This window comes from Elaeis guineensis, chromosome 6 (assembly GCF_000442705.2).
Source record: "Elaeis guineensis isolate ETL-2024a chromosome 6, EG11, whole genome shotgun sequence".
Taxonomy (NCBI): Eukaryota; Viridiplantae; Streptophyta; class Magnoliopsida; order Arecales; family Arecaceae; genus Elaeis; species Elaeis guineensis.
The window spans coordinates 37,844,524-37,868,917 of NC_025998.2; the positions used below are offsets into that span (position 1 = coordinate 37,844,524).

Genomic DNA, 24,394 nt, shown 5'->3' on the forward strand with positions numbered 1-24,394 from the left:
TCAGCTCAATTAAAAACATTTATTCAGTGGTAAGATGTCATTTCCAGAAATGAGTATAGTTATTAGTAATATCATAAGCTCAGAGACCACCAAAAAAAAAAAAATTCTCTAGAAAATTTTACATGTAACTTCTAGGTGGATTTGCTCACATTAGCTTCCTAAGACGGAAACTAGATTTGCAAAATTTAAGATTGCCAGACACAAGCAAACCAGTCAGGAATGGGTCCATATCTCCAGACCTTAGTACTTTGTCAAAACCTCCGCACCAGTCCTCGTAATCAATATTGTATGCTCAAACTGTGCAGCCCGGCCGCCATCAGCCGTAACTGTTGTCCATCCATCATCCCATGTAACACAGTCAATGCTTCCCATTGTGAGAATGGGCTCTGCAAAGTCAAATCTCATTCAATAAAAATTAAATGGAAACCCAAAAAAAGGGTCACAATGAATATAAGTTCTCAAAAATTAATTACACACCATGTCAAATATAAGACAACTTGATAGCTGAGGTTTCAAAAAGAACAGTATATGCATACATGTATATAAGAGAGTGGGGTTATCAGCGCAGAGTCGACCTGCTCCCCACCCCAAACAAAGAGGGTATCAGTGCCTCAGAAAGCTATGCAGGGGCATAAACATAGTTTTCCCCTTATGTGAACTTCCATCTATCTCATCCCCCTGAAACATGTTTTCGGGAAGTTTGCAACTTTGGTATTGTTTTCAAAGGAAAATGACATAAACCCCTGACCCAATAGCACATGTTGCCTCTAATTCTCTCTCTAACAATCAATGGTATATCTCATGGAGTGGAATTATGATCAAAGGTATGACGCTGCTTAGCCCTTGAAGCCAAGGTGAAGTGCAAGGCATACTTACAGTAGGCCAATAACAAAATGCGTACAAGATGGTTTTAGATGGATCTATGCAAGCTAGCCTTTACTTCTAGCAACAGGATGATTAAGATTTTCAGGACCAGCAGGCCCTGAGTCTAAGGAATCATTGTTCTATCTCCTCATCTTTATTAACATGTTTCTTTCACCCAAAAGAAACTTCTATAGGTTGAGAAATAGGGAGAAAACAAAAGTACAAATAGTAGGTATGGTTAATGGTACAAAAGCAATCCACTTAGCAATTAATTCTATGTAAATAGACTGGAAAAAAGAACATGGAAGGAAAACTAATAGATAGGAATTAGCTAGTGAGATCCCGAGGAAATCTCTAGCATGCTCTCAATACCATTCTTTTGATTACAAACTGAGAATGAGACAGGCATGTCCTAGCATGAAGAGAAGCGTTGATAAGATATCTGTAAACTTAAATGAGGCTAGGTGCTTATTTTTTTTCCATGTTTTGACCTTCAATTATATAATCAAGGTTCGCCGTCTCAGTACCGGACCCCATACTAATGAAATCCCACTATAATATCGGTATGCGGTACCATATGGTATAGTTGTATCGATACGGGATGATTCGGCATACGGTACACTCGTATAATCTGATACGATACTGGTATGGTATGGTCCATCCCATACCGTCCGGTACAAGGCAGTATAGCAAATGCTAATTATAATGTCTCTGGGTTAGATTGTTTCACCAAACTTTATACAAAAACCATATTCAGGAATTCTTTGGATGTATGGAGCTATTTCTAATATTTTTCATGTTTTGGTCATCACTTACATGTATTTGGGCCTGATTATAATGATAAAATTTACATAGTAACCCCAACTAGGGGCATTTTGTTCTTTATCATCAAAGAAGTAGACCTAAGAAAATATTACAAAGTGGACATAGATCAAAATTTCAGTCTTGCATCCCCCCTCATTCCCCTCTCTGCATTTTGTCTGCTTAACTTCACTTGTTCTTTTTGTTCTTTTCTGTCCTCGTTTCCTCATTTAGGAACTTCTTCCTCAATGTTATTCTTTTTGGTATCAACTTTGAGCCACTCTTGATGATTGCATATTATGCACCGAGGCAATGCATGTGCTTTACTTGGTCATTATTTGATTGCACCACATATATCAAACCATCTCAAAGAAACATAAAACATACCCCTTCCGAATGTCAAACAAATTTAAGAGGTCATTTGAATAAATTCCAAATATCATGCTATGCTTATTAGATCATATGATAAAGATTTCAAAACTTAACAACTAAAGAATTTGCAGAAATCTCTGATGTCCTTTGTATAGACAAACATGCATAAGTTATCTCCTAAAGAAAAAACTGCAACATGACTCAACAAAGTTATGGCCTAAGATCACGCTCCAATCATAAAAACAAATTAAGTCAGGTTGTATTCACTACTTTTGATCCTAAGTATACAATAATATTTAGAGTAAATTATAGAAAAGCTCTCCAAGATTAGGTATAAATTACAATTACACCCAGTAGTTTGAAAAATCTACCATTACACCCTTGAGGTTTATTTTTAACCTACACTTTAACTCATGCCATTAGTCAAATCGTTAATATTAAATGGACTTCAAAAGGCCCGTCAGAATAAATTTATAAAATGACAAAACCCTGAATAACAAAATGGCCAAATCGAAGGCACCTCAACCAAGGGTCACTTTCCCCACCAACCCATCCTTGAGGAGGTCCTTGTCCTTCACCGATACCTCCAGCAGTTGGCCTGGAGCTATTCTTTGGAGAAGGCGAACAGCTGATGCCACTCCGGGTTTTAGTTCTACTCTAGATGCTTGGTCTTTCCGATGAAGTTGCTGAGCTTCACCTCCACATTGGGGTCGAGACTGCCGGTGATGTCCATTGCCAGCAAATTTCGAGTTTGGCCGATGTTGACATAGAGGTACTCCATCTGTTTCGCCAGGTCGTAGATGTCAGCGATCTTGGTACCGCCGTGATAGCCCCTCTGCACGATGACTGGTGGCTGCATCTCTTTGAGACCATAATCAGATTTCGGTTGTGGAGGGGCATCCATGTGCATCATCGGGGGTGGTGCTTCTACTCGAAAATGGTGGCTCCGACTATGGTTCTTCTCCATCTTTATGAATTCTCTTGTCTAAGTCTATGCAGGTTCGAAGCCCACCGTGTGAAAGACTTTCTCTCCTTTGTGGCTGGCAGAAGGTTATCGGAGGAATGGGTTTCCGAGATAGTGGTGGTCGTCGAGGGGGCATGGCTAGAGGAGGCTTTGGAGGGCCTGAGGATAGCGAAAAGGCAGAGGGCGAGGTCACCATGGACACAAGAGAAGAGGCGACGACAGTCAAAAGAGCAAACCTAAAGGGTGGCTCCGGGATGAGAGTAGGCGACAGAGGAGCTGCAGAGGCGGACACAGTTGAGGAAGCTATGGCCCTGCTGGTAGCCGTCGCCAGCGGAGCAGTTGTGATAGACGGTGATGTGGATGGTGCAGCTGGCTAGGTTGAGGGGGTCAGCGACGTCGAAGAAGAGAACCTCATTCCAAAAGGGGTTAAGGTCATAAGGTTGATCCAGGTGCTCCCCGTGTACACTATAGTGAGATCGAACGAGACCAATATGGAGAAGTTGCTGAGGGACTCCGAAACTTGGTTGGTGAACTGGTTGCTGTGAAGGTAGAGCTCTTCCAAGCTAGTTTCATAGTTTTGGCAAAAGGATGAGGGGATCAACCCCGAGAAGCCATTGGAGTTGAGATCGAGTAGCTCCAGCATCGGGAGCTTCGAGACTGAGTTCAAAAGGGGCTCGGAGAAATTGTTGAACAAGAGGTCAAGAATCTCGAGATTCAACAGGGAAGAGGATAGGGTCTTGAAAGGAAACTAACTGAAGAAGTTGTTGGAGAGAGAAAGGGAGGTCAGGACGGAGCAAAAAGAGATAGCTCAAACTCCAGCACCGGCTAAAGACTCCGGCCATGATATCTCGGGGAACTAGTTCACGAAGAGGTCCAAGTGTTAAAGGTCGGAGTAGCTGCTAGTTGACGGGATCTCGATGGTGAGCTGGTTCCTGATCAAGTCCAATCGTCAGAGGAGGCCGAAGCTTGAGAACAACAGTCGAAGGTCAGCCTCGCCATAGATCTTGTCGAAAGAGAGGTCAAGGGTCTCTAGCAAGAACCCATCACCACTGGAGGGGTTTTTCCTAGTGGGAGGGATCTCAATGGAGTTGTCAAAGGGGGTGGCGACCTTAAACCCATGCAAGCGGTGGCGAGATTATAAACATCAGCAACTGACCCTCTGAGGGCATTATCAAGGAGGTCCAACATGGAAATGGATTTGAGCTCAGCAAAGAAGAGGATGATGGTTTTTTTTCAGATTTGAGAGAGAAGCATCATTAAAACAGATTAAAAAATGAGAGAGACCTCTGGGGCCATTTTCTTCTTTTTATATAATATAAACAGTTTGAGTAATACTATTAATTTACATGGGTGTGAATGTAGGTTTTACAAACCATTGGATGTAAGTGTAATAAACGAAAATCTTAAAAAGATTTTTATAATTTATCCTAATATTTATTAGAGAAAAGATTCTATAATAATATATAAAATATAATATTTCAAGATAATATTTAATGATACTAACCACAGATGAGAAACATAAAATATCAAATACATACCAATGGTAAAAGTTTGACCTTCAACCATACACCCAGATTTATCATTACCTATAAAACAAATACTTGTCATCAAAATGAGAAAATAATGCCAGGTTATGTTATAAAAAAAACATTCAAAGCACAAGATGTCCATTTCTGGTATATATACATAATCCACAAGCTATCAAGTTGCAATATATATCTATGAAGTCAGGTCAATTTTTGACATCATTACCATTCTGCAAACAAAATTTCGTAGAGAAGATATAGTCGAAAAAACTGAAAGAAGACAAGCCTTTTCATAGTTTATGATACATGATAAAGCAGAATATAGCCTTAACATGATGTCTGAGCAATTTTGGTCCATGTGTCCTGAGATGTGTGGTTCATAGTTAATGGTCCTATGTTTTTTATTTGCATGACCTACCACGCATGTTGAAAAACATAGCTATTATAATATATACATTTCTTTCCACTATGATGCATAGGAAAGAAACAGCCACAATAATTTAACTCATTTCGTATTTTTGGGCATGTTAAATATTAGATCATGATTAACAACGTGAATTGTCATTTTAGATGGACAAGCATCATGCATTTTGCATATAGAATTTGAGCTTGATTTCCCTTGGTAAGATTATAGCTCCACTTTTGAAGAATGAAAAGAGGGAAGACGAAAATGGGGAATTGATATTTTAAAATAAAAAAAAAGAGAGAGAAAGAAATGAACAATGTGGATGAGGAAGAAGAGAAGTTGAAAGGAAGGTGTTTAAACATTAAATCCAAAGAAGGTAAAACAAAAGAAGAGAAAGAGGAGACTCTGGGAGTTTGGAAGTTATTTTTGTTATTGTTTAATCTTTATAATCATTCTTAGTTTTTTTTGTTATTGTTTAATCTTTATAATCATTCTTTCTCTTGCCACTCTCAGTGTCCCTCTAATTTAAAGCATCAATTTTTAATATACCATATCTAATGGCAAGTATCATGCTAGCAAGGACATGGAACCTTGATATCTGAAGTTGTAGTGCTATAAATAAAAACAGTAGTTCTCCAATAAATGATACCAAATTTACCTGAACCTAATATCATTCCTAGTCATTCTTAACCTTAAGCCAATCATGTAATTTTGTCCCTAAGTATGTACTTATTCAAACTCCTCATGAGCAATAAAACCACTACCAATAAATCTTGGTAGAAGAGTGCAGATCCACACTATATAGTGTCTTGTACTCCCCATTACTCTAATGGATGCTCTACAAACATGAAGAACAAGTCACTTGAGAATCATAAAGTAAGACATAAGATAAGTGACTGCCACAGTTGACAAAATGAGTGTTTTACTGAAAACTATCACATCAAGGGTTTGAACCCATCACAGTGGTGTGGAGAGAGAGAGAGAGGAAGAGAGAGAGAGAAGGGGGGGAGAATAATTTATTCTTCATTTTGCATATATAGCATCTTATAAGAGGCCAATAAATCTACTCAATATACAAAGCCAAATTCAATTTAGTGGTCAAATGTTATCTATATAACTCACTTTTATCTTGCAGCTAAGCATAACTTAGAATTTATTTTAAATTGATATGCATAATGACTTTTTAATGGTTAACCAGAGAAGTGTACATGGAATAGCCACCTGGCTTTGCTAAGAATGCAGTTTATCATTTATGTGCAAATTCCACAGAAGCCATGTATCAGTTTGCACAAGCTACCAAGTTGTGACAAATTCAGAGTTTGATGCCTACCATTATATTAGATTTACCATTTTGATCATCCTAGGATTCAACAAAGTATAGGTCTCCTTCCTCATCACCCTTGAGTTGTCTCAACTCATGACCCAACCCGATTAGACCCGACCTAGTACATATTTGAAGATCCATGGATTGAGGTCAGGTTCAAAAATTGGACTGAATCTAAATTCCATGTCAGGTCTGGGTCTTGTTTTTTTCAACCCAAACCAACTAAGCATGTACATCATTGGAGTCTAATTTGAGCCAACAAAAGATGGACTTGATCCAAACCCATTTTGACCTACTCAAAAATTAGAATCATATAAACCTTCTTCTCCTTCACCCTAAATATCTTTCCTGATTAATTAAATGAACTCTCATTTAATCTAATTCCTATTTTTCATCTCAATAGTAACATACCCTCTCACCTATTTTCACTTAACTATATTGAAACATTCATGTTTCATTATTTGTTACAAATTATTATTTATAATGCCCCCAAGTATATTGACATATATTAAAAAAAAAAACAGTCTGTAAACTTAAGAATGATAATTACCTTGATGAAATTAAAAATTCTTGAATGAAAAATCAAGTTTTAGTTGGCTCTTTTTCATTTTGTTTAAATGTTTTTAGTGATTTTATATTTGATTATCAATTATTATATTTTAGCTATTAAAGAATAACTAGAAGTTTGACTTGAACTACAAACCCAAGCTGACCCAGTGTCAACAAACTTGAACATTTTAGGTTGGGTCCGGGTCCAAAATCATAACAAGAATATAAAACCAAGTCATGTCCCGGTTCGACCCAACCTGTTTGCAGCCCCATTCAAAACCATGTTTAATCAGGTCTTCAATATGAAATACCTTTCATTAAGACATCATTTGCAGTTGTACTCATTTATCCTGGCAACAATATGAGTTGTAATCACGCAATTATGAAAGTCAGAAAATTTCATGCACGTCATTCAAGGTAATGGTGATTCCATATGCTGTACAACATGTGTATGACCAAGACAAGAGTTTATTAGTATTTTGTGATATGAATAAAAAGCCATATATCCGGTATAACAGTCAACAATTAAATAAACCTAGCAGTTGAAAGCAACAATTGCTAAAATCATGTTCACAATAAATTACAAAGCCAAGGGATAAATAGTTTAATATATCATTATTGAAAAATTGTATATAAATCAGCCATAGTTTTATATTCACTGGAAAGGAAATGATCTAAATGGTTCAAAAATCTGGAATCGTCTTCTCTTAATAAAATATGGATTCTTTCTAAATACAAGAACGCATCTTGCAGCAATCTCCAACTAAACATATTTTCATATTTCCTTTGCATATTACAAATTTTCATATTTGTTATAAAATTTACAAGAGAGAATCAGAGAGATGATTTGAGAGATGACTCACGATGATGCAAGATAAGTGGCTCGGCATGAAATACAGTCCCAATACCATGCCCAACAAAACGTTCCACCACACCATAACCATATCTTTCAGCAACCTCACTAAGACAATTTAAAGCAATTTTTAGAAAATGAATGATTTATAGAACTAACTACAAGTACAAAGAAAGAAAGTAATAATAGTTTTAACAGTAAGTTGTATACTGTCGAAAACAGAATAAAACCTAAACAGAAACTGAGACATTTCATGTCTAGTTCTGCATATCATAAATAAGCATAGAGCAACCTAGAATGTAGCGTGAATCTACAACATTCAGTAGAACTGCAAAACCATATTTCTGAGTTTTGGATGATGCATATTTTTTGTTGTCAAAGAGCCAAGATGTATGTTGAAGAGGAAATTGGCGCCCCCCCACCCCACAACCCCCCCTCCTTTTTTTTTTTTTTTTTTTTGATTTGGTAAAACAATCCTTGCACTCTTGCTTAGTTTGAATAAATCCATTCTGATATTACAGGACCTGACCCTTTTTCTCTGTAGATGTGCAGAAGTGTTCAGTCTATTACAGTTTGTTTATGTTAGATGTCAGTGATCAGATCATCTATCAAATCCTCCATGACTTCATTGTCACAGTTCCCAAACAGTTTGGGAAACCCATAAATAAATCCATTTCTGGATGCTTGCATGATTTTCTTTTAAGATTTATAAGACCATTTCTCTTAAGGCACTTTCCTCAATAAGTGGGTCCTCAAAAGATCAATGCCCTCACAGGTGACAGCAGAACTGAGCACCAAAACAACTTTTTTTTTTTTTTTTAATACTAGTGTGCTTTAATTTCATTTTCCATGCTTTAACAGTTTTATCCTAAAACCATCTTCATGAAAGGACAACCACTCCTCTGTTCTTTCCTGGGTCCTTGCCCTTTTAAGTGATTCTGTATATCTCCTCCCATCATATGCATCTCTATATTTTAAGTGGTAATTGCTTTCTTCTGCAACATCACATCATATACATCAAGTACCTGACTTGTTCTGATAAGCTCGACTTGATACCAATGCATCTCTCAGCATATTGCATTCTTAAAGCAAGAGTTAGTAACTTATGGTCTCCTCCGCCCAAAACCCCCTTTCTGTATGTGTTTTTTAACCCTAACTTCCATTTTAAGATGTTCTTGTGACCCTTTGTGGTTTACAAGGTCTCTCTCCCATGCAGAATGTCCATGTTTTTGCAGCAAAACTACACCTATGCTTTTTTTGTCTCTCAGATAAGTCTCAAAATATTAATTTGCCGATGGAATTCCATTGATTTTCCATCATGTCTGATGCAAGACGCTAAAGATCTTACACTATTATAGAACAATGTTAGTTAGTGGGCGCATTGGCCTATTCACCATCTCCCATCCCAGCATTGTGCATGTTTGAATAGTGCACTAGTTTGCTCAGAACTCACCACATTCACCGGTCAACCATCCATGCTAAAAAATATGGGTAAAAAAAACACACCCCACTTTACGGTTGTATTAATATTTATAGAGATATGTACAGATGGCTTAGCATAAATGGATATGTACAAAGAAGGCATAGAAGTAAAAAAATAAAATAAACCTAATATGCTACGGCCATAAATACAATAATACTCTAACATCCTCCAGCAATTTGAACATCCTGTGGTCGAATATGAAGGTTGGATTGAAATAGAGTAAAACGGGAAGTAGATAATGGCTTCGTGAAGATATCAGCAAATTGCTTGTTAGAATAAATGTGAAGAAAAGACAAATCACCCATTTGAACTCTCTCATAGGAAATGATGATCAAACTCAATGTGCTTGGTGCGTGAATGAAGAACCAGATTGGCAGCAATATAAGTAGTGCTAAAATTATTACAGTAAATAGAGAAAGACCGCATAAGAGCCACGCCAAGATCTCGAAAAAGATGGCAAATCCAAATGGTCTCACAAGCGTGAATGCAACGGAGCAATATTCAGCTTTGAAGCTTGACTGAGATATAGTAGGTTTTTTCTTAGTAGACTAAAAATAAGATTTAGATCCAGAAAGATACAAAAATTAAAAATGGAGCCCCAAGTATCTGGACATCCTGCCCAGTCCACATCTGAATAAGCCACTAAGGATGGACACTAACATCGAGAAAATTGAAGCCCATAGGACAAAATAGTACGAATGTAGTGAAGGATGCACTTGACAGCTTGAAAATGTGGTTGACGCAGAGCATGCAAAAATTGGGCCCCAAGGTTGACAGCATAAGAGATGTCTAGGCGAGTGAAAGTTGCAAAACCCCCACAATCTGACGATAAGTGTAAGAGTCCTTAAGCAAACATCGTTCGTAAGCGGATAGATTGGTATTAAGCGCAAGAGGAGTAGAGACCGACTTGCTAGAGGAGATCCTCGACCATATGGCTGTCCATGACTTCCTCTCTATCTACGGTCTCCATGAGATCTACCTCCACGGCCACCTCGATTTCCTCAACCTCGATTGGCATAAAGGGCACTGGCATCCTGTGATAAGTTTTCTAGATGACGACTTCTCTAAACTTCGGTCTCTTCCCACATGAGGAGAAGATAGAGTTAATCGAAGGTGGACTTAGTTCGGTAAGTTTTCAATGCACTCACAAATCCTGTATATATTTCTGAAAGTCCTAAAAGAACAGTCATCACAAGGTTGTAGTCTGACTCGCCTTCTCCAATCATCTAGGGTGTCTCCGATAGCCTTAACCTTCTACATATACTCAGTCATCCTCATTGTTCCCTTCTTTATGTTCCGAAGTTTCGACTTGAGAGAGAATATGGTGGATGTAGTTTTATCCAAGAAATTTGCCTCAATCGCCGTCCAGGCCTCGCATGTTGTCTTTGGTGAAGTAGATATCAATCACCATCTGTAAAATGCTTAGAGACAACGTCACGTTAATCCAAGACAGTATAGTTGTATCTTCTTTCTTCTAGGTAGAGTAGGCCATATTGGCCAAAACTTTGCTGTCGGTTCCCTCAATTGTTTTTGAGAAGGGACGATTGCTGTGCCATCTATGCAAGGAGACTCCAAAACTTTCAAGCACGTTCAAAAATACTTGTTTCCAAATGAGATAGGTGGTGCCGATGAGTTCAATTGGGACCAAGGTTTTGACGTTGATAACAAGTAGTGAAGACATGTTAGCCATCATAAGTTTGTTGTAAGATGACCGAATAAAAGTCGTACCAAAGAATTGATGGTTGGTACTATAGTAGTACTATTGCGATGGTACTGTAGTGGTACTATAGCAAGCAGTAAAAATGAGAAAAATAATGTGAAAGACAAAAGAAGGTTTGATGATGAGTATATGGATCCATTGGAGATGGGTACGAGTATATGAAAGAAAAGAGAAGGAGAAAAAAGAGAGTAATCGGTGGTAGAGAATCCACCAGAGATGATCACTTATGGTGGAGGCTTACCTTAGGGTTAGGGTTCTGACTTTGATACCATGAAAAACATGGGTAAAAACAACACACCCCTCTCTAGGGTTGTATTAATATTTATAGAGATATGTATATATGACTTAGCATAAATGGACATGTACAAATAAGGCATAGAAGTAAAAAAATAAAATAGGCCTAATATTGCTACTACCATAAATACAATAATACTCTAACATATGCTTTTTTCATTATCAACATGGCACAACATCTAGCTCATAGTTACTCCATATCGTTTCCTCTAAAGCGTTCCTTCATTTACCCAATAAACTTCATGTTGCTATTAACTGATATTTTACCACCACTGGCTTCTATAACTTGCCTAACAACCACTACAATCCCACAAAAGAAAGGGAAGTAAAAAAGAATCAAGTCATTGTTTCTTACCTCAGCACCAAGGCCAAGTATATTTAATGGCTTAAACCATGTGGTCCATATCTGAAATTGACTAACTCTACCACCCATGGAATTACAAAAAAAATATGGAAAGTCTATATGTAAATGACTATAAAGACTCAAGAGAAAAATCAATTGTACTGACCTGTACAGCCCCATACCAATCATACCATGGTATGGGTAAGGTACTGGTGGGGTACCAAGGTTCAGTTCGGTATATGAGCCAAACTGGTTCATACCAGTCCGAACTGAGCAGACACACTCCGTACCACCTAGCACCAACCCATACCACTCGGTTTCAGGCAACACTATGGCTAAGACTAAGAAAAAAAAAATTGGGACCCCCTAGAACAGGAAGGGTACAATACTGTCCCGAATCAATAACATACCAGTACAGTTTTCAGTACTGATTTTGCAGACCTTACTAAAGAGTATGTACAATAATTCCCTAAATGTATTAGTTCCATAGTATGCAATATAGCATGGATTATTTCCCAACACTAGAGGGTTGCTAGTCATTCCTGTATTTTTTTTCTTTTTTGAAATGTGTACTCCAAACCTGGAGTCTTCATATGCATAAAAACAGCTGCTGCTGATAATAAATGACAGGTTTAGCATAATTATAGCATTTGTCATCATTAATTGAGACAATTAGAGAATAGACTAGATACTGATTCCAGAAGTGGCATGAAATGTTTAAATTTCTTAAAAACCTTATAAATTGTAGTGGGAACTCCTGCATTCTTCACACTGGATTTCACATTGTGACGATATCAACGTACCTTATTTTCTTGCCAATCTTCTTAAAGCTAGCACCATCTTTGCAGGAAGATATGGCCCTCTGTAAGCACTCCTCAGTTACCTGATAAGGAACAAATATTCATATAAGAAATAATATATTTTTTTCTTTACTTCATATTTGAAGTATACCTTTAAAGTCCACAATGTCAAGTTAAGCTAATTGGAACAATTTGACAAGGTGTGAGGAAGTTGATGCAATTATATATATATAGCAAGTATTTTAAATGTTCCATATTTGACTACTTCAAATTCAAATTGACAATAAAATTCTTGCTCATCAGCTTGCAAAGAAACCAGTAAAGGCTTTATTTCCTTTAGTTTCAAGCATGACAAGGAATCTCTTAAAGAAGAGAAAAAAAGGGATGCAAGATTGAAGGAGAGAGAGTAGGACAGGATGAAGAAGGAAATGAAAGAATGGGGAATAGAGAGGTGAAAGTGGCAGGAATGTGGAGGACAGGTGGTTGCTCAACATATTTAACTAAACACCCTTATTCTCATACTATTAACCTAGATGTGTCCATAAAGATGCAACCTCTATTTCAGCTGACCACGATGTTTTCTTCAACACCAATTATGGATCCAAATCAACATTTAACATGACTTATGAGCCAAATACAAAACCAAATGTATCCATGTGAATAATTTTCACACACCCTGTTAGAGCTAATCCAAAAACTCTTCATGCAAATTTCTCATGCCTAGCTTAGAGCACAAGGCAAAAGCTATTCAAAAGCCTTTATAGAAATGTTACCCAGTTGTTATGACTTTTGATGGTATCAAATCTTTCCTACTCAAAGCATCATGAAATGAAGTTACATACGGCTCCTACAAGTTTGCTTTCCAACTGGATCATTGGGTCATTGATGACAAAACTTGCATCTCAGTTATCATGGAATATTTCAATAGGCTTACTTGCAATAAAACTTAACACATGTTTACAATTCACATTTAAATTAAGCCATGGCTTTATTTTGTATATCTTGATCTAGAAACTTTTTTTTTTTTTTCCTCAAAGAAATAAGATTATCTCTAGCATGTAAAACATCCTTTAGCATAATTTTCATTAGTTAAACCCAGCCTAATCAGTGTCAAGAAAACGGCCAACTATAAGCTAGGAAGCATATATACTTCAAATCACATGCCGTGTATATATTCGATATGCATCAGATAATGATACTCATCAGATACTTCCTGGATACACATGCAATACTTTGTAAAGTATCCTATTTTTCAAAACTAAAAAGAACAGTCTAATTTCTTGGATACACTCAAGATACCTTTTGATACCTCATAAAATGATGGGGAGGGCATTTTCTTTCTTTTCTTTAATGTTAAACTTTCAATGATGAGTGGTCACTTTTGTAGTCTATGATGTCAATATTTAAATAAGTGCGGATTGGGGCTAGGATTTAATTATGTCTAAAGGATGAACAAGCAAAAGTTGATGCTATCATGTAAAGTATGAATTACATTATTTTGATAGCCTACCATGCTTTATGGATGCTTTTTTACGCACATAAACATGTGCATTTACTTGTACATATGTCTGCATGCATGAATGTACAGATATATATATATAGAGAGAGAGAGATATTCATTGACATATCCTAGCCCTATGTATCCTATTTTTCAAGGTTTGTCATATCGTGTTGTATCCATATCCCATATCCATGTCCATGCTTCAGAGGCTATAAAATGTTTTTATTGACAATAGCTCTTACTAGTCCTCTAGGAAACTCAATCCTGGAGGTCCTATGGTTCTATGTTAGTATTTCTATCTCACCAAGGGCCTGTTTGGATGTTTGGGCCCAAAATCCCATGAGATTCATGTATTGGACCAGCATAGATAGAAAAAATTAATCTTAGCTAGATTTTTTTTTTCTCCCTATAGGATTTGGGGTGGCCCACTCCAAAGGCCTATGGCTATTTGATGAATACAAGCCTTGTCCAGACTGATTTTTCTTCTAGTTTTGCGGGCCCAACCAACGAATCCTATGGGATTTTGGGCCCAAACATCCAAACAGGCCCTAAGAGGTAGAAGTAATTTCCTAGGAATCTGATGATCAAAGTATGTACCTTTTACAACCACAGTTAAATTGCCTTCTATTAGCATATGATACTACCAATAACTTGCAACATAAAGATATGAACAAGCAGGATTGCAACAAGAATAATATAGCAAATGCTCCTACAGGAAGTCAATAATACAATACCTTTACAAGGCGTTTCGTAGGTTCATTAACATTTCCACATAGAAAGGTTTTTGAAGTGTCCCCATGGTATCCCTAGAACACAAATCATAAGCAATTTACTTCATAACAAGTAGACATACGTCAAGAAAAATTCTATGCCAGATAAACTATAACTTTGCATGTATTATTTTTTTTTTCCTAAAAAAAGTCTTTCAATAATTAATAGGTTACAATAGAAGAACTACACAAGATAATTTTCCTGAGAATTCAACCTCAACTAATGGACAGATTAATGCATGAGAAGCATAACCAAAAAATTCCATTATCAATCTCCTATCAAGGGCTGAAACCATAATTGGCATAAACCTTTTTCAATAGTCCTCTTTTATCTTTCACAAGTTGCTTGCATATTCAATTCTTATTTATGCCTCTATCAATTTCCTTTACACATTAACGGACCATCCTTCATTCATAGTAGTCAAAACTCAAAATCCTATATACGTTAAATTTCATAGTTGCCATCTGGTTTTGTGAATTGCACTTAAGGAATTCATTTCTTCTATTGCATTTCATATAGAACAATATTCTAACCAATAAAAAAGAAAGCTGGGATTACTATTGTGTCATAAAATCTTTATTTGAAGCCTCATAAGGTGCAAAAAAAATGATATGACTTTTGAGGCACATATCCACTTTAACAACCTTATAGTTGGAAATGCCTTTCAACGCGCAATCTTTTTTATAACACAATAATCAATGACCAGATTCTACCTCTAACAATCTTGCACGTTTATGTCTGAAGGATCTCTTAACTAGCACAACAATAAACTTTAACTCTATTCAGGTTTTATGATTAAATTCCATCCCTTGCTACACATAATTTATTCATATATTGTCTTCATTTCAATGACAACTCTAGAAGGGAAAAAAAAAAAATCACAAAGTCAAGCATGTTTAGTGCAATGTAAAAGAATAGAATGAGCACATAGATTAGTAATTGGTGGATTTGATGATTACAATAACATATACATACTTTAATCATCAGTTCTGTTCATTTCTACTGAATCATGCAAAACTTTAAAGCAGCAGCATTTAAAGCAGCAGTAAACATCTTCTATATATCAATCTATGTATGTTCAATGCCAAGTATATCTACCTAGGGGTGAAAGTGACAGGATAATATCAATTTGGATTTGGATCTGTTTTCATATCCAAATTTATCCGGATACAAAAACAAATTTGAGCATCTGACTAATAACCAAATCCATATTCATATTCAACAAAGATAAATAAATATAGATATGGATAGACAATCACTCGACGAATATCTGAATATCTGGTTCTGTTTGTAATCTTCCGTGATCTTAAATAGCACTCATGAAGTTTTACAAAAAATAAATGGACATATTAAACTGTTACTGTCATAAGTTACCTTCTATTTAGTGATAGCTTTGATTTCATGGTCAAAAAGTTTAACCATCTGACTTATATCAATATCTACATACATACTTTCAATATCCAGTATGCATCCATAGTCATTTATAACAAACATGCATATGAATATGAACCCAACTAAAATTCATATCCATATCCATATTCACCAAATATAAGCAGATACAAATATGGATATACTAATACCCCATCTGTATTCGATCCATTTTCAGCCCTACTTCCACTCCACCTTATGATACTCTTCCATGTCACGATGTGGGAACAATAACTAAATGAAACGTTACAAGCTGCATAAATATTGAGCTAGAATGTCTTAGATTCATCAGTGTCCTCCCTCCATGACTATTATATTGATGCAATCAAAATCTAGGGCTTCTAGAGCAGATTGAACATTTAAAATTGGCATACAGGAGGGTACGGTACATGTCAAAAAAGTTTTTTCTTCCGTTTCTAAGGTTCCCAAATTTAGTTTTAGGTTGAAACTAGGGTTTTGTAAGTTTGCCTTTGATGTTCAAATGTAATATACTTTAATTTATTATATTTCATAATTTTTAATTAATAATAATTTTTATTAATTTTATTGAAACAATATTTAAGTCAAAAAAATAAAAAATTAAATTTCATTTTTGGCTTATGTAGCCTCTGATAGGAGGTAGAATATATATTTTTCCAATCCACATTACACACAAACTGCCTAATTATTCTAGAAATTACTTTAAATTTGGGCTTCTATTGATAGGCAATTAATATAACGAAAATAAATCAAATATTGTCAAAAAAGATAGCATACAGCATACTAGAACCTGAGCACGATACTAATTTTTTGAATCTAACATCTCCCTTATTTTTATTAAATTTTTATCATATATATTAATTTTAAAAAATCAAAAATCAAAAATTTATACCAATCGTAGATCTGACTAAGATCAAATATATATCACCAATCATGCCAAAATATAAAATTTTAGGATAATTTGCCCTTATTGTTTTTGGATGTAACAAAAAGAAAGGAGTGAGAAACTACCATGCTGAATGTTGGATTTACCCCGCCTACTCACCCTTCCTCTCTCTCCCTTTCTCCTTCTTTCTCCTCTGTTTCTCCTCTCTAAGACTGTGCACAAGGAAATAAAGGGAGAAATGCTGTGGTGACTTCATCTCGCTCAATTACTGCAGGGCTTCTTAAGTGGTATCAGCCACATACCAGGCCAAACTAGATGCAATTGAGCGATTTCAGATGATTCAGCCTAATAAAAACCAATTTGCACAAGTTCAAGCTCACCATCATGCCGACACTACAGAGCATCTCAGTTCATGATTGAAATGGTATGGTAACGCTTGAACGGTCGGGTCTGATATAACAAAGAAATACAATATTCTTGCCCTACTTCACAAGGTGATCCAGAAGCTATAACACAGTGAAAGAAACCAAACTAAGTTTTACTTCTCAAGTGTTCCATGACCCTAACGAAGAGAAATTAAGTTGAGGACCACAATCAGTCAAAAAGATATATAATTGATCTTCAAGAGAAATTATGTATCATAATTGAAACACCTAAGATGGTAAAAGCAATGAGCAGCAAAAGTCAAAATTTTGATGGACACTTTCATTTTTAATACAACAGAAAAATCAAATTGTTCTTTATGAATGCAAACAAACTAAAAATAAAATAGAAGAAAAGAAAGAGCATACATTCAAATAAACAGTCACGTCGATGTTTATTATGTCTCCATTCTGCACAATGATGGAACAAGTGTTAGTGCAAGGCATTTCAGTCTCACTGGTCTCATAGAAAGACCCTCACAAAAACAGTGAAGAAAATGTCATCTTAAAAAACCTGTAGCTGGCGGGAATCAGGTATTCCATGGCACATGCACTCATTGACTGATGTGCAGACACTTTTTGGAAATCCTCCATAACCAAGTGGGGAAGGATAAGCGCCCGCATCGATAATCATCTTGTGCACTGCTTTATCAATTTCATTTGTTGTTACAGATGGCTGATAGAAATATGCATCTTTGCAAATGTTATTATTTACATCAAAAAAAACAACATATTAACATAAAGAAAGTAAGAAAACAGTAAATTAAAGAAAATGATGAAAGGTGCCTATTGGAAATATTTCTTTGAGTATTTGATACAAGAAAAAGTTTTGCTAACAAATACATGCATGAGAAGAATGTTACTCAGAGGAATAGCTAATGTATAATCCAAGTCTGAAGATAGCCCACTTAAAGGTCCAATCTGAAGCAGTAGAGTCCAAGTCTTTGTCTCATAGCATAACATTATGTGCGATGCAAGTCAAAATAGTGTATACTTTACCAAAATATGTTTTCTATTTTTTTAAATTTAAGTTACATGTGTGAATCATATGACAGGATTCACAGCATTATATGTGTATATAAAGAAACATGCAAATTTTTAAAGGTTGAAGTTTCTCCATTCATCATCAAGAAACTATTTAAAATGGTAACTGTAATGAAAAAGTTAGTCTTTTTGCTGCATTTTTGTGTCAGTACATAAATGTGGCATAGCATACGCTACTGTCAAGCTCAGGTTGAATTGAGATCCCTATGTGAATTATTGATGATTGATGAACATTCTTGTAAAACCGTGTTTTAGATTTGTGTGACAGACGGCTACAAAGGATTCTTACTCTTAATCAGTATTGATCAGGCAAATCTGGCCATTGGCATTTATAAAATTGATGCATATGCTGACGCCGACCTGGGTTCCCTCGTTATATAAATGAGATGAACTACTTTTATCTCCCCCTTTCCAACTGTGCCATATTTATTTCATGCATAGTGATTGCATTTGCGGCAAAATATATATTAAGGTAGCTTGAATTTTCTGGTCAGCACCATGCATCATAAAAAGCAGCATCATTGATTTATTGCACCATGACCCACTTGTAGCATTGACCACTTGTCACCACCCAATGACCCAAAAACAGGGTTACAGGATGAGTTATATAGAAAAGAAAGGCACATTTTATGATTTGATTTGGAGCAACTGTTCAACAGGAATAACACAGACAGCTATGGTTTGCTTATACTAGCTACAGAATACTGGGGAGCAATTTAATTATTAGATCTGAATGGCAGCTAGTAGAATAGCAAATTTACCACCCCATATCTGAAGTGGACAGATAGACCTGCTCAACTTATGGACAGTTATGACTTCCCAACTACATTTTTTTAAAAGGATTTGTAACCATGGTTAAATACTATGAATATGTGCACCAACTTTTTAAACTTGGGCCCATTGATTCTCAATCACCAAATAATTAATCTTTATAAGAGCTAACTTTGGTGTCATTGCAGGTCTTTCCAAACCCTTTATCATAAAAATTCCATCCATGTTGGCTTAGGCCTCCCCCCTACTTCTTTTAGGCCTTTCAATACATAGTTAGGATCATCTTTACCAAAACGTCCTCCAATTTCCAATGCAAATGCCCCTAAATTTACCTTCCATCATCCCAACATTCTTGTATCTTCTATGTTCATCTTGCTTGCTTGAGCCCTCTTTCTTTCACAGAAACATACAACAACACTAAAGGCACCATTACCAATTTATAAAACTTCCCTATCATGATATTAGTATGCAGTCAAGTCATGCTTGTGTGGTACCATTTCAATTAGCAATAAAAAAAGTGTATTTTCCTCCATAATTTGTTAGTTGGAAATATGCACCTACAACAAAACTGTAACCAGATTAATTTATCAAAGTGATAATGTGAAGATTAATACGACCACTATGGCAATGATGTAAAAGGTAGTTCAACTGCAAAGCTATGGGCCTACACACATAACCAGAAAAAGAAAATTTAAATGAAAGAAATACTTGGACTTTATAAATATTTTCTGTCAAAGCCAGCACTAATATATGTCAAAAAATGCACTCTGAGGATACCAAATCCTAAACGAATGGAATAAATTCCTTACCCTAACCAGTGTTCCTGCAAAATTCAGAACACGTGCAGCAAGCTCACAGGCAGCTTTCATGTGAGCAATACCATCATCATCATGTACTTGATATTCATTAGAGAGTTCTGGCAACATGTTTGAACCCACATAAGGAGGTCTGGAGATGTGTTCTGGCACAGGAAGCCTTGCAGAGACCTTTCCACGCCTTAATGGTGGTCTCTTTCTTATTTTTACTGAGCTTTGAAGCTCCCGTAACCTTCAGGTGATTGATACAATTAGTTAACAACATTGTCCAAGCAGCACTGTCACATGACCATATGGCCTTAAAAAGTAACATGCTGTGCCTGATCGCAGATTTTCATGACTTTGTTGTGAAAGAATGCATTAGAATAATGGAACAGAAAACAACAGAAAAAGGAAACCAAAACTATGCATGAGTTGACTTACAGTTTCAAGTTCAGAAATGCAACCCATCCTCAAAAGTATGCATTAATCATGCATACACCATGATTATGTATCACTTTGATTGTCATATAATTGTGACCATGGATCAGCAAATCAAGAGAAAAAGGAAAACAAACTAGGCAGGGGTTTAGTTACAGTTTCAGGTTTAAAAATGCATGCCAGTCTCCATCCTCAAAGAAAGCAATGTCATTTATTAAGCATGCATGCATCATTGTTATGCATTATTTTGATTGTCATACACTTGAAACTATGGTGATTAATACAAGCTTCGCTTAAAGTAAAGTTACAACCAAGGTCTCAAAAATGTGTTTCTGTTTCAATTTTGACAGCTTTGCTCTGAGTTCTGGAGTTTTGATCCCAAAAAAAAAAAGAAAAATTCAACAAAAAATTAAATAAAAATATGAAAAATAAAATAAACCAAGACAAGTTATTTTGGAGCATTTGATTTCATTTCAAGTCCTCCAAAGAATTTATATTATTTAAATAGTTTCAAGTCAAAATTAAATTTTCATTAAAGCTTAATACACTAATCATATAGCATGAATGTACTAATATATAGAATAAAATACCAAATATCACTCAATCATATACAAACTAATCAGATGAGTATACAAGAACATAAAATTAAATGCAAACCTCACTCTCCAAAATAACATCAAAGCACCTAGACATGCACAAACATCTACATTTCTACATATTGCAATACTGTTTATAACTTAAAAATGCACATTAAGATTGTGACCTACCCACTTCAATCATGAAGTTTAGATAAAAATAACATGGATTAGATCATTAGAGCTTTAAATAAATGTGTGATCAAATTATATTGATGAATTTTAAAAAGCATTTTGTATTTACTTGTGAAATGCAAAATTTAAAAGAAAAAAAATTCAGTCGGTTTCCGCCAGAATTAGCTGAAATGCTGAGACCGGCCAAAACTGACCGAAACCAAGCAAAACCGGCTGAAACCAGCAAAACTGACCAAAACTGAAAATTTCGATCAGTTTCGGGTCAGTTTTGGCGGAAACTTCAAACCTTGGTTACAACTCCATTCAGTGGATGATGTGTCTTTTCTTCATTCCTGCCTTTGGATCAAGTAACATGCTTCCAAAACACTTTCCAAAAGCTTGAACTACTAAAGCTCAAATATTGTAGAAAATCTCCATCATTGTTTTTCCAACTTCTACTATCCCTTTTCTGTGACTGTGTCAGAACTTCATAGCATGAACTTATTTTCGACTATACTCCTATTCAGTGCATGATTCTTCCCAAGATCTCAGCATTGTGGGAGCTCTAAACAACCATAGTACATTTCCACCTTGGATTTGAAAATTGCATCCCCTTTTGGGACTGTGCAATTGTTAGTACTTCACAAGTGTATATGGAATTCAGTTAGCATTGGTGGCCAGAAAAAGGTTTGCATAATCGGACAAAATCATGGTGCTTCAAATTGGTGTTCCAAGGTGCTCAAGGGCTTAAATATAGGCTGCAGACACTATGCTATTGCTATCAATAGCAAGTTCTCTATTGATCGAAATAATGGTCAATCAAAGTTTAAGAACTTTTATACCATCAGCCATCAATCTATTAAAGCCCTTCAATAAAGTTCTTTATCCCTCACAAGCATAAGGACTTTTTCTCTACTTTCGCAACTTCAATCTCCTTTACACATCCCAAAGCAAACCTATACATTGTTTAGCTCCAACATTGAAGTCGTCCAATAACTCTGATTGACTAATCAGACAGCATCCATGCTTCTTCATTAATCTGAGCCACTCACTGAACACAGTGCTTCACCTAAAAACTCATTTCAATATGAACCTTTCAGTAGCAAGAGCCTTACACTACTGTTAATTTTGTATCTGAAACAACTTTACTGTCACTAGCAAAGTTCACCATCTCGGTATCGGATCCTATACCAATAAATCCCCTATTATAGTGTCAGTCTGTGGTTCAATACTGTACAGTATTGTCGACATGGGCAGTATGGCATACCAATATGGTACTGATATAGTACCAGTATGGTACAGTATGCCTAGTATCGGTATGGTACAAGTGGTATGAGGCAAGACAGCAAACCATGGTCACCAAATTGCCAACCAAAGGCTAATACCAAAAAAGGATGAAGAAGATGAAATGGAAGGACGAGGCCCTACATCCATGAGGGAAGGAAAGAAGAAAAAGAAATAATACCTTCTGAACCAAGAGGAAGAAACTGGTGCCATGCTGCTGTTCAGAATGGATCTTCTGAAGGTGTTATTACCAACCAATTTTGAAGGTTGGAGCATGTTGCAGCCCTTCTAGCACTGCATCACCTAAATGTTTCCACTAGCACATGCCACTTCAGAAAACAAGTTGAAAACTAAGTACAATTTTTTAATGAATGGATTGTCAATTGGCTTGCTTCTCATCTTATTCTTTTTCTAACTATCAGATGTTTCCATCTGATAGTTGTATACATATACATGAACATGTATATGCATATTATTTTTCATAAAAAGATGAAATCGTATTGCTTAAGAAATAACAGTAAAGAGAATATCAGAATGGGTTTTTCTAAAAGAAAAAATGTTGCATCAGAAGTTTACAACTATATATACATGTTGAAGACAGAAAAAAATAAGGACAAAATGTCATGCAGCCTTGCCAGTTGTCATGACAAAAAAATACCTCCAAACATTAGACTACAATTAGGTACCTTTGAATTCGCATGGCTTCCTCCAACCCTGATAACCTTCTTGATACAATAACACAGCGCTTTTGTACAGCTTCTTTTCCTTGATAAATAAATAACATGATTAATGAGGATAATTTTGCAAAACAAGATAATGTTGGAAGAAAGAAATTACATATACAATTTATAAGACAATCTATGAAACATGCAGCACCCAAACAGACCTCATACCGATCATACCATTGACTCTGGAACCTTCATAAAATTCAAAATAGTAATCAATTGCTTCACACTTTTTAACCCAAAATTACCAAAAAAAAAAAAAAACCAAAACCCATTCTCAGACACAATTCCTGCAAGAATAGCAACCGGTACTACTAGAATTGGCATCAGAGTAAAACCAGTGATGTTGGACCTCCATAAGCCTAAATAGCACTAAAAAATAATGTTCGTATGACCTGCAGCTTTCGTAAGAAAAGGCCATCATTATCTCGTCTAGAATCTAATTTGCATAAAATCTTATGCATCAATAAGCTTCTTTCAAGACCATTCTAATGGTTTACTCTCATCCAGAAATCAAATTCATACTTTCTTGGAAAATCAATAGTCTAGCTGTAACAATTAAAGAACAGATTGTGCCCTGGTTCTTGATTCTACGATACTGCCTTCTCTTTATCACGCTGTCTCATCCCAGGATCATCCATGTCAACGGATAAGACTGTCAATCAGCTTGGTGGAAAGTGTTCGAAATACATCAATGACAAAATAAGGTAATGAAAGATTAGAAATGAGTGAACCAGAGGAACTCTCGGAGTTGCAAGAGGATCAACTAGTTGACAGCCAACTACAACGATATGACTAAGATGCATACAGCCAAACCCTAATAATAGTTGATTAAGCTTGTCAGTAACGGCAACAGCTACGATTACAAACCATACGTTGCTTCCCTAGTTAAGAACGTCAACACACGGCCCAAGCTTCCCTTGAACAAAATAATTCGAAACTATTATCATACGGCAAGAATAAACGATACAGGAACTGATTCTTTAGACAAATTTCAAACCTGAGATCTTCGGAGACGAGTGCCTGAGGGGTTGGCCCACGAGGAAAAGCCTATCGGAAGGGGCTTCCATGAAAGAAGACGGCGGTGTTGCGAAGATGAAGCTGTTCAGAACGCCCTTCACCGCCATTCCAAACCGAAGAAATCGAACGTCTCCGATCTTTATAGGGGGCGCGAGGGGGCGGGGTGTCAGCGGAAGGAACGGAGGGGAGCGGACGAAGTATGTGGATGGGCTCCAAAGAGCCGATGAGGAGAAATCCTAGAGGGTAGTGTGAAAATCCAGCAAAGGAGGATAATAGACAC

At 36.2% G+C, this 24,394-nt stretch overlaps 1 protein-coding gene across 3 annotated transcripts; it reads right to left on the minus strand.

The window, feature by feature from the left end:
* LOC105046840 (methionine aminopeptidase 1B, chloroplastic) lies at positions 1-24,394 on the minus strand. Of its 3 annotated transcripts, none has more exons than XM_010925576.4 (10): positions 24,095-24,388; positions 23,056-23,134; positions 19,911-20,148; positions 17,801-17,962; positions 17,656-17,697; positions 14,535-14,606; positions 12,303-12,382; positions 7,670-7,767; positions 4,540-4,587; positions 1-386 (listed from the first exon to the last, which is right to left on the minus strand). In XM_010925576.4, exons 1-10 carry the CDS (start codon positions 24,219-24,221, stop codon positions 241-243), a joined length of 1,092 nt encoding a protein of 363 aa, XP_010923878.1. In that variant the 5' UTR covers positions 24,222-24,388; the 3' UTR covers positions 1-240. The 3 variants fall into 3 exon arrangements, with proteins under 3 accessions (XP_010923878.1, XP_073115592.1, XP_073115593.1); XM_073259492.1 differs by lacking the exon at positions 1-386 and adding an exon at positions 1,617-2,030 and having other exon boundaries at positions 24,095-24,394; XM_073259491.1 differs by lacking the exon at positions 4,540-4,587 and having other exon boundaries at positions 24,095-24,393.

Bases quoted from the DNA above. Each gene is read 5' to 3' on its own strand.
- LOC105046840 (XM_010925576.4), bottom strand. From the start codon at position 24,221: ATGGCGGTGAAGGGCGTTCTGAACAGCTTCATCTTCGCAACACCGCCG. The intron at 23,135-24,094 runs GTTTGAAATTTG...TTATTTATCAAG, and splicing joins CTCGTCTCCGAAGATCTCAG to GAAAAGAAGCTGTACAAAAG. The intron at 20,149-23,055 runs GTACCTAATTGT...AATCACCTGAAG, and splicing joins GAAGCCATGCGAATTCAAAG to GTTACGGGAGCTTCAAAGCT.